Below are 18,044 nucleotides of genomic sequence, written 5' to 3'. Positions count from 1 at the left end.
TTAATGAGTGATATACGAGTTATTATATAAGTTCAGATTAGTTTAGTTTAGTTTGCATAAATTTTAAGTTATGTTTACTTCAAAAACTTCTGATAGATTCAACAGAATTCAGAAAAGTTGCAATTACTTCAATCCAAATAGTTCAAGAGAACTTAGGTAAAAAAATCACCTGTATTATAACAATACCAGAACTGGTCAAACCCCACTAACCAATTCACTAAGGGGCCGTTTTGTTAGATGTTTTTAGGAAAGAGTAAAGGAAGTGAGTTAATTCCCTTGTTGTTGGTTTTGTAGATTCAGCGATTTCCTTTACCATACCCTTACCCCCAAACTCATCTACATCCATTCCCCACCCTACCCCAAGATTCTATTTACCCTTTCCTTGAAATACCATTGACCACTCTTTGACCACCAACACCAGCTCAACTTGAACTAACAACCCAACCAACCAATGTCACTCCCTCCACCATGACCACCAACACTATGCGAACCCACTCGCCAACACCGCAGCACAACCACCGTTCACCCCCTCCACCTTAACTCAAAGCACCACCGCACCGTCGAAAAAAGTCCATCACTCCCAAGCCCATACCAACAACCACGAAGACCCACCTATGTAATCGGAAAAAACCCACCACCCATTGTCACCTAACAAAACCACCCACCGCCACCAAAAAAACCACACACACTAGATTTACAAGAGAGAGTAAGGAGAAAGAAAGATAAAACAATCGATGAACAAAGAGGAGAAGAGTGGTTGCGATGGCACATAATATTGATGCGAAGGAGCACGAGAATGATAATGCACAAAATCAGAATGATACTGCACAAGATAATGACAAAAATGAGGCTAAAGACTAAGGGGATGCAAAAACTCATGAACTAGAAATAGATTGAGATGATACCAAAAGATTTTCATAATTATATCTAATGAAGCAAAGGAGACCGCAAATCGCTTTAGGAGGACGTCAGCCAAGGTAGATGGGATGTGGGTAACGATAGAAGAGGGGAGGGGATGATGACATCGAAAGAGGGGAAGGGGACGGTGGGGTGATTTGAACTAAAAGACTAAGTATGGTGGTGGTAGTTGGGGGAAAATTTGTGGTGGTTGAGAGAAGATTTGTGGTGGTAAATTGTTGGGGTTTCTCCTAAATATTTTCTAACCAAACAACCAATTAAATCTAAAGGTTTGGCTTTCGGTTCATCTTCTTTACATTTTAAAACCCTTTTCCTTTCTCCTTAGTAAATCAAACAACCCCTAAGGTTATTCATGTTATGTTAGAATTTTTTCCATGAATAATGTAAAAAAGATTATTAATATCTCTTATGCGTTGAACTTTAAACCAATCCTATGGGTACCGTCCACGTCGGATAGCACGCTAGAATTTTGTTTTTTTAACAAAACCGCTACTTCAAGTAGCGGTTAATACCAATAACGTGAAGTTGATCGCTACTTCAAATAACGGTTATACCGTGTCCCTAAGATAAGGTATAAGGCATGCATATAAACTACTACTCAGAGTAGCGGTTTATTATGGAACATAACAAACGCCAGAAAAAGGGGGGGGGGGAAGCGTGCCAAGTAGGCTGTGTGTCGAGCGCACAAGCCTGCGTGGCGCACAGTCAGAATGCTTCCAGAGCATGCAGCGTGCGCTCCGCACAGCTAATATGTGCTGCACGCATTCTGGCTGAGCGCCACGCAGGCTTTGTGCACACGGCACACAACCTATGTGGCGCGCTTTTCCTTCTTTCTTGCGTTTGTTATGTTCCGTAATTAACCTAGTCTGAGTAGCGGTTTATGCCATAAATCGCTACTTCCAGTATCGACTTAACTTAATGTTAACCGCTACTCGGAGTAATGGTTTGCTTTGCCGATTTTTTTTGGTGAGATGTCCTACATGAATGGTACGTCGGTACCTATAGAATTAATTTGAATTTTGACGCATGTGAAGAATTAATGCCCATTTTAACATTATTGAAGGAAAAAATTCTGTTATGTTATCTACCTAAAAAGATAATATGATAGTAAAAAAAAATTCTACAGCGACGACTTTTGAGTCCAATCTAGTAGAAGTAAGAAGAGTCCCCCTGCTGGAGGATGGGTGAAGGTGAATACTGATGCGGGGGAATTAGGTGCGCTGGGCACTGGGATGGGTGTCGTGTGTCGGGGTTCAAATGGTGATTTAGTGGCCTGTGCTTCTATTAAATCGCCTGCGAAGTGGGAGCCGCGAATCGCTGAAGCTATGGCTGTCTATGAAGGGTTGCTAGTGGCGAAGATGGAGAGATTCTCGCATGTGGTCGTAGAGTCAGATTGTCTGGCGGTTATCCAAGCGTTGAAAGCTAATCATCTGGGGTCAAGTGACTTCCACCTTGTACTAGAGGATATTATTAGCTTGCTTTCGAGTTTTGTATCTGTTGTTTGGTCATTTGTTAAACGATCGGGAAATAGGGTTGCACATGAGTTAGCTCACTTTCTTCCTGTGGAAGGTGACAAACGTGTGTGGAAGAATGACTTCCCGGCTTCTATTGTTTCTTTGGCCATTGACGATTTAATGCAGTAGCCCCTTTTCGAGGGTCCTTTCAAAAAAAGAAGAGTCCACGAGTTTCATGCTACCGTAAATATTTTATTTTCCATGATTTCCCCTTCTCTCTCCTTCAACTAACTTCTCTGGAATTTCACATACTTTGATATACAGTACTTCATTTCGATATCCACATAGCTCAAAACTCATTTCTATCACAACCCCCAACAACCCTTTTTTTCTCTCTCTAATTTTCAAGATGTTTCAACGGTCAAAGGAGAGAGAAAATGAGAGAAGAGTGATTTTGCTACTAGGGTTTTTCCTCTTAACATGGGTTTCTTCAATTGAATCCAGATTTGTTGTGGAGAAGAACAGTTTGAGGGTGACATCACCTGATGATGTTAAGGGTACTTATGATACTGCCATTGGTAACTTTGGAATTCCTCAATATGGTGGTAGTATGGCTGGTACTGTAATTTATCCTAAAGATAACAAAAAAGGGTGCAAAGATTTCAGTGATTTCAGCATTTCATTCAAGAAGAAGCCTGGTCAATTACCCACCTTTGTTCTTCTCGATCGCGGAGGTTCATTTTTTCTGGCTCAATCTTTGTTTTAAACTTGTCTTTTGTTTCTTTTATTATTCGATTTTTGATCTTTGTCGGTTGTAGCTAGATGAGTTTGGTTGGAGTGGTCCGTTGATAAACTTATTTTGGTTATCTGAACTTACCTCACTTATTTACTCCTTATTGGACCTTATTAGTGTTTACTTAACTGCGTGAAGTTTTTGAGGTTTTACCCACATGATGTTTTTGTTGATTAATGTTTGATTTGTTGGATTTCTGAGCTACACTGTATATGATGTTGAGTTATTTGGTTGAATTTGAGGCAGAATCGGTTGTCGTGTTCATTTCCTTGTAGGGAAATTGTTAAAAAATGGGTTTAAGAGACTTGAGTAAGAAGGCAGAAGTAGCTAAAAGTAGAAATACTCAGTAGCTAATAACATCCGACGCGTGAACGCGTGATTATGTTGTAAATTCTCAACTAGTACTAATTCAGGTAATCTATTTGATACTTATATAGCCCTAGCAACACGTTTGGTAGGCGGTAGTAAATGATGGTAATGACGATGAATTTAGAGGTGATTTGAAAAGAAGTCTATGCATATGATCTTGAAATGCTTGTCTATCCTCAAATACCCCTTTGTCTTAAAGAATTTTGTGTTACCATACATTATCACTTTAGAGGCGGTATTGAGTACCAGTGGGGACGGACATTTGCAAAGAAACATTTATGGGCATAAGCATGATCCTTTCCTTACATAATTATGTCTAAGTTCATTATTATTTATCACCATGTATTATCGACTACCAAATACGCCGTAAGGGTTATGAATAACAAAATCTTCATTTACATATTCTAGTTTAGTTTCTTCCTGGCCTAAATCTAAGACTGTTAGTGCTGTTAAATAACTCAGTTTTGCTTGTTGAAAAGGTCGAAGTTTAGGGTTATACTTGTTGCAGTATATGTAAAAATGATGTTTTGAGGGGAGTCTTACTATATCTTAGGCTCTATTCTCTTCAACTTGTATTTGCTCAGCTTAACTTATTTTTGCTGAAACTCAGAGTAGATCTTTGTTGACCTTAACTTTTTATTATTATATTTAACTTGTTTTTTCCGACCTTATTTTTAAAACTTAATTTTGCTGAAAATTATATTTAACGAACTTATTTTCGCCGAACTTGACTTTATTTTTGCTGAATTAAACTTATTTTAATAAGTTGAGGAGAACAGAGCCGTAGTGGTCCTTAGTGTGAGGAGTGGGGGAGGCTTATTTAAACCATATGCATGACTTGCACATTCTTGAATATTGGTGTTATCTGATGAGGAGTGATCCAATTGGGAAGTATGATTGGTGATTTTTTTTTCCAATTTATTCAACTTTTTCTCCCATGGAAATGTTTTTAGTTGTATGTTTTATCGAACTTATTGTTGCTGAGTTTCTCCTTCCCGTTCCTTGTCCCCTTCTCTAATTATCTACACATCCCTACCTGTAAGAAATTTGTGATTTCTAATCATTTCCTTGATAAAAAGTGAACCTATTATTCTTACTCTGATTTATTTTGGACAGAGGGTGCACTTCTTCCTCTAGCTGAAAGTGAAACTAATAAGAAAAGTAATATTCAGTTTCTTGTTTGCTTAGTGACCTGAGAGACAACAATTCATTATCTCAATTCTTTGTTCATGTTTATTGCTGGAGTTTCCCCCTTCTCCTCTCAAGGCAACTTTTAACATGAGATTCTTCAAGGCCATGTAGGGGCATCTAACTCTGGAGTCTTATTGTGTTCTTTTGTGCTGAGAAGTAATGCATTTGTTTTTTTTTCCAGATTGTTTTTTTGCTTTGAAGGTGTGGAATGCCCAGGAAGCTGGTGCTGCTGCTGTCCTTGTTGCAGATGATGTTGATGAAGCACTGATAACCATGGATACACCTGAAGAGGATACTGTATCTTCAAAATACATTGAGAACATTACCATACCTTCTGCCCTTATAGAGAAGAGTTTTGGTGAATCTCTGAAAAAAGCGTTTAACAAGGGAGACATGGTTAATGTGAATCTTGATTGGAGAGAAGCTGTTCCTCACCCTGATGATCGAGTAGAATATGAGCTATGGACCACTAGCAATGATGAATGTGGGGTCAAATGTGAGATGTTGATGGGGTTCATGAAGGATTTTAAAGGTGCTGCTCAGATACTTGAAAAGGGGGGTTATACTCAATTCACACCACATTATATCACATGGTATTGTCCTCAGGCTTTTACTATAAGCAAACAGTGCAAATCACAGTGCATCAATCATGGAAGATATTGTGCCCCGGATCCTGAGCAAGATTTCAGCAGAGGCTATGAGGGTAAGGATGTGGTGATTGAGAACTTGAGACAGCTGTGTGTCTTTAGAGTCGCGAATGAGACAAGGAAGCCCTGGGTTTGGTGGGATTATGTTAATGATTTCCAGATAAGATGTCCCATGAAAGACAAGAAGTACAATAAGGATTGTGCTGAGGGGGTAATCAAATCATTGGGTAAGTATCACAGGTCATTAAGTCAACCAATTTTATGGGATTCTGTTTAAGATGATGGCATAATGTTAATTTCATCTGCAGGAGTTGATTTAAAGAAGATTGAGAAGTGTATGGGAGACCCAGAAGCTGATGAGGATAATCCTGTCTTGAAAGAAGAGCAGGAGGCACAGGCAAGCATTGGACACTCTCATGTGTTTTCACAATTACTTTTGTGTGTCTATGGTTCAATTTAGTTACTTTAGTGTCAATATATTTATGCTTGTGTTCAATTCATTTATGTTAGTGTTCAATCATATCAAATTTTGATTTTAGAACTTTTACTCAGATTGGCAAAGGAGCAAGGGGTGACGTAACCATACTGCCCACACTCGTTGTTAACAATCATCAGTATCGAGGTGAGTCTTTCTTTCTATCATTTTCACAGTAAAAGTGCTGGAGTTGTCCCTCTAAGCTATATGACTACAGGGAAGTTGGAGAAAGGAGCTGTGTTGAAGGCTATATGTTCTGGTTTTGAGGAAACTACAGAACCTTCTGTTTGCTTGAGTGATGGTAAGGCCTTGTAATCTTCTTGTGGTATAATTTCTTTTTATTTATTTATTTGGGGCCTTAAAATCATTCCTTGCCAACTTGCATGCCAGAAATTGAAACAAATGAATGTTTGGATAACAATGGTGGCTGTTGGCAAGACAAAGCTGCCAATGTCACTGCATGCAAGGTATCATTGATATTTTTGCTTTCTTTTACTATCTCCCAAGCGTTGACACAGTGTTTGACTCTTTTTGTTTCATCCTTTCCTTTTTATTATAGGATACATTTCGTGGAAGGGTATGTGAATGCCCCCTTGTAAATGGTGTGCAGTTTCGAGGAGACGGCTACAGTTCATGCAAACGTAAGTCTTTACTCTTGAATATTGGTGTTCACTTGATATCTGTTAATGCAGAGTAAGAATTCATTATGTGTATACTTGGCAGGAACTCTTGTAATTTAATTTGTAATTTGTTGATGCACAGTAATATGTACAGTCACTGAAATACCTCTTTAGTAGTTTGACCTGTAATTTTTAAACTAAGTGCACGCTTCAATATCTCAAACTTTATATTGGAATGGTGGTGGCCTTATCAGAAGCCAGTTATCTGTTTATTTTAATTCCTTCTTTCCCACTACTGAGAACTCCAACAGGCTGTCAATCATACTTGTAATCTTATCCATGATTAATAAAATGTATGTGTTTGAGGCCATCTAAGTTATGTTCAAACGCAGTCATAGGAAGTAGTTCAGCTATGTGAAAACCGCATTACTGTAATGCAAATGTTTCCTTTACATATCTGACAATTTTTAGGTGACTTAAGATAAATCTGATGCAAATGACAATGAATGGCATTCTCGGAAAATTTATAATCACTAGAACTAGAAGCTGTTTGTTATCTGTCCCAAATTTTGATGCTTTTAGAGATCCACTTTTAAATATCTGGACGCTAGGGTTTTGTCAAAAAAGCTTCTGTAATTGCTTCACTTTTGGGTATGACTAACTCATGAAGTGCTTTATGTGAACATTATAATTTTTAACTTTGTCTTTTTGCGCAATTCCATTAAAAGAAAATGAAATATCCAGCCTTCGAACTTGATCTGTATCAAACTGGAAGGCAGGCGAATAGAGATCAGTGCTCTGTGTGATAATCGTGACATAATCTATGTTGGTTCCTCCCAAGCAGCATCAACACTTGTTTGAATTTATGCTTCTATTATATTCATGTTTGGAGAAATAGAACTAAGCATTTTCTTTCATGTGAAAGACAGACGTCTATCACTTCATTTATGATATGTTGATATGCTAATTGCACTAACAATATGCTTCCTCTCCATGTTATCTTCTTTGACAACGTCTTTAAGGCCTTGAAAGCATTCATCTTTTTCATAATGAATGTCCAATTGAAGTACTGCCGCACTTGGGAGATTTTTGGTGTGAAGTCACGAGCTGGGCACTAGAGTAAGCAATGAGATCCTTAAGACAAGAACAAGATAGGTGGGGGTAACGAGGAGAACTGTATGGTTGAGCTGCTTGGAATTTGTCAGTTCATGAGTAACGAGGGAATTACCAATCTAAATTGTGTTTGTGTCTCATACATTCATTTAATGTTTTGCTGCTCCTGAGAGCTTAACGCTTAAGGCTAAAGGGCAGTCAGGACTAAGGACTTAACACTCTGTAAACAAGCAGTCTAAGTCAAATCTCTATCCAACCAATAGTCCAGTTCGGACTCCACTGCCATTGTAGATCATAGCTGGCACTTGTCACAAGAATCGGAGTGACTACTTGTCAATTTTGTGAAAGTTTTTTTCGACAAAAACTTATTTTTCAGCGACTGATATTCTGTATGCTGGTTAATGAACATTAAACACATTGATAATCATGTTGATATCTGTTCTCTTACCTGCTTTATAATAATGATTTGCTACTTTGAGTATTTAAGTCTCAACTGATTGATGGAACTTGAATCCTATCCATTTAAATTTCCGACATGTTCTCTGCTGTGTTCTTTCTCCCTCCTCATCCTCCAAAATAAAAGAAATAAGAACTCTTTCCATGGTTGTGATTGCCACATTATGCTTCTGATTTCGTATCATTCTTCTATCTAAATGTTGTATGATATGATCTTTTCCTTATTTTCATCAAGAACCGAATTAATCTCACCATCCCTTATCATTTCTCTCATAGAGTCTGACACAAATATAAAGGCTATAATATAGGTGTGACTTAGCATGTGACTCTCTTTGTCCCAGTAAATACTCACCATGGCACATATTTTGAGGAGACAAGTTGTTGAGCGGCTAACAATTGCTATCTTATTAAAAAGCTAGATATGATACGAGTTGTTGGGGTATATTTTATCGAAAAAGAGAGTTTGATGGCCAAAAGGAATAGGAGAGAATTTTTTTTTTTTATCCTTATATGATATCATGTCCCATCAACTTTATACACTTTTCTACCTCTTATGTCCCACCACCCATTTTATTAATCCACCTGAAACTTTCTCACCTACATCATTTGCTCTCTCCAATATTTTAATGGTTCTTTTATATGTTCTGAAAATTAGATATCCTTTTTTTGTACTTCTTTCATGCTTTTTTCAGAATTGCCTTGGTTCTCCCCCAAATGTAGTGTAACAATTATTTGTAATTGGAGGGAGTATGTGATAAATAATTTCAGGCATCCATATTAAGGAAGCGTGAAGAGATTATGCGATAGAGGTATTATAATTGATGAATCGGAGGATCTCCACATTTATTAAGAAATCTGTAGTGCTGTATCTCAATTATTGGTATTATATTCCCCTCAATAAAAAAAACTATAGGTATTATGTGAAACCATGAACCAACCTGATATTGACTTGGGAGGGTGGTGCACTTAGAGACTTGGAGTGGAAGAAACCAGCTGGATTTTGAGGGTAGCACTTGCATCAACGGTCAATTTTCTATTTTATTGAGTCTGTTTCTGAAGTCAAGTGATAGCGCGCCGTATCTTGATTTATAGATAAGATCGTACATGCTAGATTAAGGGCTTGCTATTTTTGGCTTCATCCGTCCTCTTTTACGTGGGTGGCGTTATTTGCTACCCTTTTAAATGATATACTACAGAGAAAGAGGAATATAAGATGCCGTTGATGGTGTATACCTTCTGGCTTCTGCTATTCTCTTCTGGGAACATTTATTGAATTAATTCATCTGGACTTGTTTTGATGTCATGAAGTGAATATTTTTTTTTCTTGTCAGCAAATGGACCTGGTAAATGCAAGATGAACAATGGAGGCTGTTGGCATGAAAGTCGTCATGGGCAGACGTTCACAGCTTGTATGGTAAGTTAGTGCTACGAGGCTATATAATTTGTCAGGTATCTATTAGTCAATAAACTTTGGCAAATGGCTTCATAATCTAATACAACTTCTATACTGGCAGGATCCTGAAGATACCTGCAAATGCCCTCCAGGATTCAAGGGTGATGGTGTGAACAGTTGTGAAGGTAACACGGTCTATAATCTTCAGTAGATGCTTGTTAACAATATATGGTCATTCCACAGCGATTATGTCTTCTTATTAGGTTTTTCATTTTGGTACTGAATTGTAGTCCCTGCATTGATTGTTGAGTGCATTTGCTTGTGTTCTGTTTTGCATGTAATATGAATATTGCCTTCGACCTGTTGAAAATACTTCTAAAATCTGCTGCAGTTTGCTGTATTCTAGTATTATGTGAATCCATTGGAGGACTTTTTAAACTCCTTGATGTACTAAGGAAATTAGGGCCCTGTCTAGTTCAGCAACTTAACTTCCTCAAGTAAATAGCAATTTTCTTTCGAAAAAGAGAAAAAAATGTAAATAGCAATTCTATGAAATTACATGAAAGTAGCTCCAGTTATTATCTTTAGGGATATATTTCTATATTGTAATTCTTCATTGCTGCTAAGAAACCAACATCAAGCATACGGAAATGTAATAAGATTTAATTATAATGAACCAAAAAGTACGTGTATCATAGATTAACAGGAAATCTACAGCTTCTTAAGTTAGTTATAATTCTGTACAAGCAAGTTCTGTTGTCTCAGGGGAACTTGGTTAGGTAGGCACTTGGAGGTCTATGATAGTGGACGAAACAATCCTAATTTTCTCAGTTTCCATGGATTATGGAACTATGGTCACTTACCTATCCCAACAAGTCCTTGTATGTTAGGTGATGAATAAAAGTAAACAATTACTCATATTAAATGGTAAAAAATGCAATTGCATCATCACAAATCAGCCGAGACATTTCGAACTTGTTGAAGTTTTCTGAACCAAGATTAACCGATGTGAACCCGGCTTTTTATATAGTGCCAATGTTAGGGCTGTTCCACCAATATGTACTGGGTTTGCCCACGTCAGAGTGGTACATCTCGGCCTAGTGAGAACTGAGAATCATTCCTCATGTTTCTAGAAAAACAAAGAAAAATGGAGCAACACAAAAAATCATCATCACTTTCTTTTTTTTCTTTTCTTGTTGTAGCTCACACTTTTTTCGTTCTTTTATGCAATAAACGATTGGCGTTTTCTTTTATTGTATCTGACACTTCATGATTTTGACTTTGATAAACCAATGTTGATTCTTAGATACCATAAGAAGAAAAGAAAAAGATAAACCGATGTTGATTCTTCTTCTTGCTCGATTTTTCTTTCTTTTTGCCTACAAAGTGAGTGATCATTCTCAATTGGCTGAGACGTACCACTCCGACGTGGGCAAATTTAGTACTTATTGGTGGAAACGTCCTAACATGGTTTTGACTTTGGCCTTTTCTCTTCTTCTGTTCTCTTAAATGATGTTTTATCATTTGATAGCTTTCTTCTTAAGTAAGAAAAACGAACAACAAACTTGTGAGGAAAATATTGAATTATTTTTTCAAATAATTGATTAAGGCAACCTTCATGACAAGTAAATATTATTTTTAAGTCTTAAAAGTCGTTTCTTTTCTTAAAATATTAATGTGAGGTGCTGCCTATTTTTTTTGTTAAAATTTTAAATTTGATTTACCATGTGACCTCTATTATAATCATACTAGCTTTCTAAGCACGCAATGCGTGCAATGACGATTTCTTTATTGTGATATTTTGTAATGTCGATTAGTTAGTTTTACATGCACCGACAAAGTAGTTTAAGTTGGTAATTTTTGTCAATAAAGGCCTTGTTTTGTTCAACTTATTAAAAGTTATTTTCAGCAAAAATAAGTCCAAATTAATTGATCAGATGAGCAAAATAAGTTGAATGTGACAGAACCAACATAATTAAAGAAAACATACACTTTTAATTAATATTTTCAACATAGTACAAAAAAATATCCATAAAAATAATGCATTATCACCACTTTTTCAAGTTTATCTAATCTGATTAGCAAATTAGTTCATAATTACAAATATATTTATCTTTATTTATATGTGAAAATCAAATATAAAAAAAGAATCTTTCTTTTCTATTTTTTGCTTTTTTAATTCCCAAATTTGATTCAAATTTATGTTCACCATAATTGCAAAGATTACCTTCATATTTTTGTGCTTTTGTTTTTAGTTGTGAACAATTTTCAATTCTAATACTTATTTATTTATCATTGATAGTATAGCTAAATCTTCAAATGTAATACATTGTCTTGACATGACCTTATTATCCTATATGTAATTGACTTATGCAAATTGAAATTATATAAACCTATTAAAATGATCATTTCTTCATATGACTATAATATTGTGGAAGTATATTGCTGATTTTTTATTTTGATATGTTTCCTTTTGATGGAAGATTTTGATAATTTGTTATCATTGTTTCTTTGTAAACTTTTTAGTCTTTCCTTTTTTTTAAACTTAATTTTTCAAGATATTCTAATTTTAGTTGTTTAAAATGGCAAATATTTTGATTGATTGATTACCCATTATTATTTAAAAAATTTAAACAACATTGATGTAATTAAAAAAGGGTATTATAGTAATTTAATTGGGGGACACCATGCCTCCCCCCTTCACTTATATAATTAAGATATATGGGTACCATTCTTTAGAAAATAAAAAAGACTTCAAAAAATAAATTTGTGCCACAACAACCGTGACCCAGTTCGGATATTAGTTCCATAACCGAAACACCGCTACCATTACTGTGATCGCGACGGAAATTGCAATATAAAAAACTAAGGGCTTGATTGATTTAGAAAAGCTATACATTCTTTTACTTGGTAAAGGGGAAGTCGTGAATTTAGAAATGAGGACTACTACCTCGCTGAGAATGACCATTGTCTAACAAACTCTAACAAGAATGCATGTGGCCACCTCTTTATAGTTGTAGCTTTATATAAAAAGAAATATTTCTGTGAGTCGTGGTGGCTACAGGGAGGGGGAAGGAAAATAGACTACGGTTGAGGGATAGCCTACATGAACTAAGGGAAAAAAATTTCCCAACAAGCCTAACTAACGACAACTAGCCTACGTGATTAGCCATATTAAATATTTGACAAGCTGCAATCGCTTTCTAATGAAGGAAAAAAAGACAACTTTTAAAAGAATGCTATTGGATGTTGGTTCAAATTGATTATTCTGGCAATGGTTTAAGTTATTTATTTCCTTAGAAACATAACGAGGTGCATAATTGGAAGATCCATTTCCTATAGGAATCCAAACTACAGGTTGTCATCCCTAAATAATCTGAATTATGGATTATTCTTGAATCATCCCAAATATAGAAATAGATTTAGATGGTCAAATCTTGAGTTGTCAAGCTTGAGAGGAAGGGGACAAAACATTTGAAGAAACATTATATAAGATATCGAGTTGAAGAAGTTAGTGGTCACATGGGATCATTTTAGGAAGGCATATTCAAGAATAAATCATAGTTGAGGTTATTGTAGAAAACGTTCATAGTTGGCAATTGCATCATACTTGTGAATTTTTCCTACATTTAAAAGCCATACAATTAGTTAGTGGGTAATAATTTGGGGACTTTTATTATTAGGAATCGTGGACATTCTTTATGAGAAAAAGGGAATAATTTGTGGAACACCAATTTCTTGATGAAATGCAGGACTGGAGGAACACAATTCGGACAATATATCACTGGAATCTTATGAGTTATTGGGTTTGAACTAAGATGAGATGAGTGTTACAAATATCTGAATAATTTGTTTTGGTCTGCTAAATTGGTCTGCTAAATTATGATGCGAATATGAAGTGCTCAATAGATACATTTTACATCCCGGAGGAGCTATAATTGGAGATACCATTGTTTATTGTACCAAGTTCCTATAAAAATGGGAAATGACCTACCTTTGACTCTTAGGTAGAATAGAAGGGGAATAAAGAGAAGTTTCTACTCAAATTTTAAAATGCAAAAGGAAATGAATTGATAAAACATTAATATAAAAAGAATTCTGCTACTTATTAACATTATATATATTTAATGATTCTAATAAATTAGCAAAGTGTGAAAGAATATCAAAACACGACAATCCCGTTGGAGAATTATGTTGCTATCTTTTTACTATCCTGAATCTTCCTTATTTTATCCTAGTCCTATAAGCTTGAGCTAACATGGACAAAATAATACTGAAAGCAACAAGAAGTTTATGCTGGGGTCTAAGAAGTATATTAGATATGAGAACTTTCTGTCTGGTGTTATCTTCAGACAGTGGCTGTATTTTATCATGAATAAAAGGTCAGACTGTTTGTGAAAGATGCAGTTTACACCTTTGTAATATCTTTCGGATGTCTTCTTCTTGGCGATTGGCCTTCACAGCTAGACTTCACATTTCTTGTGCTTGTTCTTCTTGGACCAAGATAATATCATTTTCCCTGCTGATGAAGTGTAATATCTTCCTTATTGCACTGTATACAAGCCCACCGATGCTTCTTCATGTTGGTTGATCTCAACTTGCTTACTATCACTTCTATGATGGTCACAGTCTCTTTCATATAAGTTTATCCTTTCCGCTTAGGTGTAATCCCTAGAATTTAGTTTATCTTGCATAAAATAGATTCAACATCTATTGTGATTTTATTGAAGTTACAAAAAAAAAAAAAAGGAAAAATTGATAATAGAGGTCTGAACTTTGGGTGATAGTTTTAAAAGGTTTGAACTATTGATTAACCTGTGTAGGTCCCAACTTTAGGGGGTCTTAACTTTTAACGGGCCTTAGTGACTTAAAACTGGCTTAATGGGTCATCACTTGTAAAACTTGGGTCAAATCAGAAGGGTTAATTGAGGGAGGGATGTAGGAACTAGGTGAGATTTAAAAAAAAATCTTCAGTTTTAAGTCGTCGAGGCCCGCTAAAAGTTAAGACCCCCTAAAGTTGGGACCTACACAGGTTAATCAATAAGTCAGACCTTTTAAAAATTATCACCCAGAGTTCAGACCTCTATTGTCAATTTTTCCGAAAAAAAAAGCACATACTAGGATAACGTCATATGATGAGTAGAGTTCAATTTTATCTGCATTATCCGAGCTGCGAAACCTATGTGATTGGCCCCTCATGTACCTGCGAAGTATATTTGGTACATGGTATCACATGTATCAGGTTACCCTTACTTTCTCGTTAGTTTCTCATCTCCATTTCATCATCGCCTTATTACGATGGGTGGGAAGTTGGGAACCAGAATACAAGCTAAACCTGACATTATCTAACTAGATTTTAGGAGACATTGAGAGGATGTAGTTTGGCAGAGAGTTTGAGGATCTTGGTAGAGAAATGGTTGAATTTCAGAGATTAATTGAAAGCAAAAGCATCAGGGATTAGATTGCTTTATCTCTGGTTATGTGGAATAAGGGAGTGGAAAAGGATGGGGCAAGTAAACATGGATGAGACTTTGGACTGGCGAACTATTTTTCTGGTGATGGGATAAAATTATGGCTCTCCAACAAACTTAGTGTTTTGAAAAGGATGAGTTACCTCTTGGTAAAAACCCTTATATATCTTCCATGGATTTGGCTGTACGTAAATTTTTGGATTGAAGATAATTGTGCTCCCAGGTGGGTTATATGGTATTATAGTATCAATAATGCAAGTTTCAGCTGTCTGCTATCTTTTAGCTTTGACTTTATGGCTTTGACATGCTATGAACATAGTTGCACATCTAGCTTGCTTATGTTGTCTGTTTATATTTTTTATTTTCTACTAATGGTATGATTTTCATTTACCAGACATTGACGAATGCAAAGAGAAAAAGGCTTGCCAGTGCTCTGACTGTAACTGTAAGAATACATGGGGTAGCTATGAGTGTACATGCAGCGGAGATCTGCTCTACATGAAGGACCATGATACCTGCATAAGTGAGCTCATAAATCTTACATCTGTTTTTTTTGTTTTTGTTTGTATGCTATCTCTCTGGCTTACTTCACTGTGATTCTGTGCTCTATAGGCAAATCAGCTGCACAGGCCAAGTCAGCATGGGCAGCTGTATGGCTTAGTTTGATAGGTTTGGCAATGGTTGCTGCTGGGGGTTATCTCTTTTACAAGTACAGGATCAGGGTAAGTTTTACTGCTTAAGTGTGATCTTGTTGTTTATAGTATCTTGAGATTGGAAGATGTGTTAACTAATATCTGATATTCATAATATGGTAGCTCTCAATGTGATGGAACGCATTCTAGGCTGGTAGAATGATATGTGTTGGACTAGGAAAACCATTCTAATGATTGAAAAGGGACATGAATTTTGAACATATGGATGATGGAACTTTACCACTGTTTAATGTTCACGAATCACGGCTTCACCTTGGAACTTGCAAACTTCCAGCTTCAGAAATTCCATTTCAACTGATTGTTTAAATGACGTGTTTGATTAGGAATTATTTGCACTTCCTAGGAAGCACTCACTTCATCCAGATAATTTAACATAGGAGTACTACTTTCAGACATCTCGGATTTTTTTTTTGTCACAATTTCTAAAACTATGAAGCCTGTGACTGGACTTCTGAATATACCTCGGTCTCAACAGAGTTCATGAAGGGGGTGTAGCAATGACTGGATCGGATATTGTAATGGGTCTTTCACTTTAATTATCATATTCTTAATCCTGAGTGGGTAGGATAATGTGATTGCTATATTTGGATAAAGAGAGCAAACCATTAGAAAGTTGTTTGGCCTACAAAAATATATGAAGTTGTTACTTCTGGCATACTAGGGAAGGTGTTGGCCCACTTCTTGTGGTCTCCAGAGCTGTTTTGAACCCTCTTTTCAGAAATTTAAGTTCCTGGATCACCTTAACAGAATTATAACCTTCTGTATCCAACCCAATACCAAGGGTAAAGAAGGCATTCTCGTCAACTTATTTTTGGTGAATTTATTTTTGTTGAACTGAGCAAAAGTGCTTAATTGTAGACGTCATGTGGCTAACAATGTCCTATTATTACTTGCAGCAATACATGGATTCAGAAATCAGAGCTATAATGGCTCAATACATGCCGCTGGACAGCCAGACTGAAATCCCCAATCATTCAGATGATCGAGCATGAAAATGAGTGTCTCCATTGTTACTTGTGATAAGAAGGGGATTTGGCTTGTTTATTTGCTCTCCCCTATCATCCTGTGGATTTGAGTGTACACCACCTCTCTGTAAATTATGCCGGAGAATAAGATTACCATAGGATTTCTTTTTGCAGATATTTATTCGGACTGTGAAATGATGTAGTGTTGTAGTTTGCATTTAGAGAAAAAACTGTGCTGACTACTGGCTTCCTTGTCCAAATAGAAACTCTGCATCTAGTATACGCCTTCTGCTCTCCCGGTTTTTGGATCTTCTTTTCAGGTTTTTGTTGGATTATATATTGACGTTACTATAACGACTAACGTGCTTGAGATATAGGAATTGGGGTTGGCTCAAGTGGTGAGCTTTCCCATCTTTCCTAGCAAGGTCTAGGGTTCAATTTCTATCCGGAACATTTTGCCTGGGGTTGGGGGGGTGTCTGGCTTATAATGGGCCTTTGGGTGGGGGTTATGTGCGAGAAGCCGAGAACAATATAGAGGATTTTATCTTACCATTTTTTTTTTTAAAAAAACGTGCTTGAGATAATTCGTTTTAAATATCTAATGGGTGCTTGAAATATGCTAAAACTCTTATAGGTTGTTTGGTTTGCGTATCTTGAGGCGTAGAAACGAAATCAGATTACCAAAATTCATTCTAACTGTTTGGTTGGGTAGGAGTGGTAATCCAATCCGTTACTTTGGGATAATAAATACCCCTAAAATAAAACCCTTCCTCACCCACTGTAAACAAACCAGGTTACCTGGTGAAAACACATCAAGCTCTTTTCTCTCTCCTCTCTGCTATACAAAGTCTCTAAAACTTAAGCACACAACATCAAATCTATAATCGTGCATAGGTACATCAATGTATCATGGTGCATTTAGGTTCATCAATGTATAACTTGAGAATAGGGATGGAAATGGATCGGATTCGGGGCGGGTGGAACATCACCCGCATCCACCACCCGCAATTGTTTACTCCACCCGCATCCATCCATCCGTCATCCATCGGGTGAAACGGGTGGATCGGGTGCTAAACGGGTGATGATATTTAGTATATTTTTAAATGAAATTAGTGACATAATATTAAATAATTATATCAAAAACATAAAATATAAGTAATTTACATGTAAAATATAATAATTGGTTAATGAGTTGGATGTTAAACGGGTGATGGATCGGGTGACGGATGAAAAAATTCTCACCCACCACCCACTTTCCATCCATTTAAATTCGGATTTTCATCCATTTAAAATACCGGGTTAAGCGGGTGATGGATCATCCATCACCCATTTCCATCCTTACTTGAGAATGGTTGCAACCATCAGATATTATATTTCATTTTATTTCTTTTTTTTTTCTTGAAATTTTGAAGCTTTGAATTTGGAATTCAGAAAAAATAAAAAGGCACTTTTCTTGGTAATTTTTT

At 36.3% G+C, this 18,044-nt stretch overlaps 1 protein-coding gene across 1 annotated transcript; it reads left to right on the top strand.

Moving 5' to 3' along the window:
* The first annotated feature begins 2,629 nt into the window (after positions 1–2,629).
* Positions 2,630–16,860, top strand: LOC104901468 (vacuolar-sorting receptor 4). The gene is made up of 12 exons (XM_010689056.4): positions 2,630–3,106; positions 4,907–5,599; positions 5,681–5,769; positions 5,925–5,994; positions 6,065–6,148; positions 6,238–6,314; positions 6,407–6,488; positions 9,368–9,450; positions 9,551–9,614; positions 15,295–15,423; positions 15,513–15,622; positions 16,510–16,860. Exons 1-12 carry the CDS (start codon positions 2,782–2,784, stop codon positions 16,603–16,605), a joined length of 1,902 nt encoding a protein of 633 aa, XP_010687358.1. The 5' UTR covers positions 2,630–2,781; the 3' UTR covers positions 16,606–16,860.
* The last annotated feature ends 1,184 nt before the right edge of the window (positions 16,861–18,044 follow it).

The sequence above is a fragment of the Beta vulgaris genome, chromosome 8 (genome assembly GCF_026745355.1).
Source record: "Beta vulgaris subsp. vulgaris cultivar EL10 chromosome 8, EL10.2, whole genome shotgun sequence".
NCBI classification, from domain to species: Eukaryota; Viridiplantae; Streptophyta; class Magnoliopsida; order Caryophyllales; family Amaranthaceae; genus Beta; species Beta vulgaris.
This window is presented reverse-complemented; position numbering and strand designations above follow the sequence as displayed.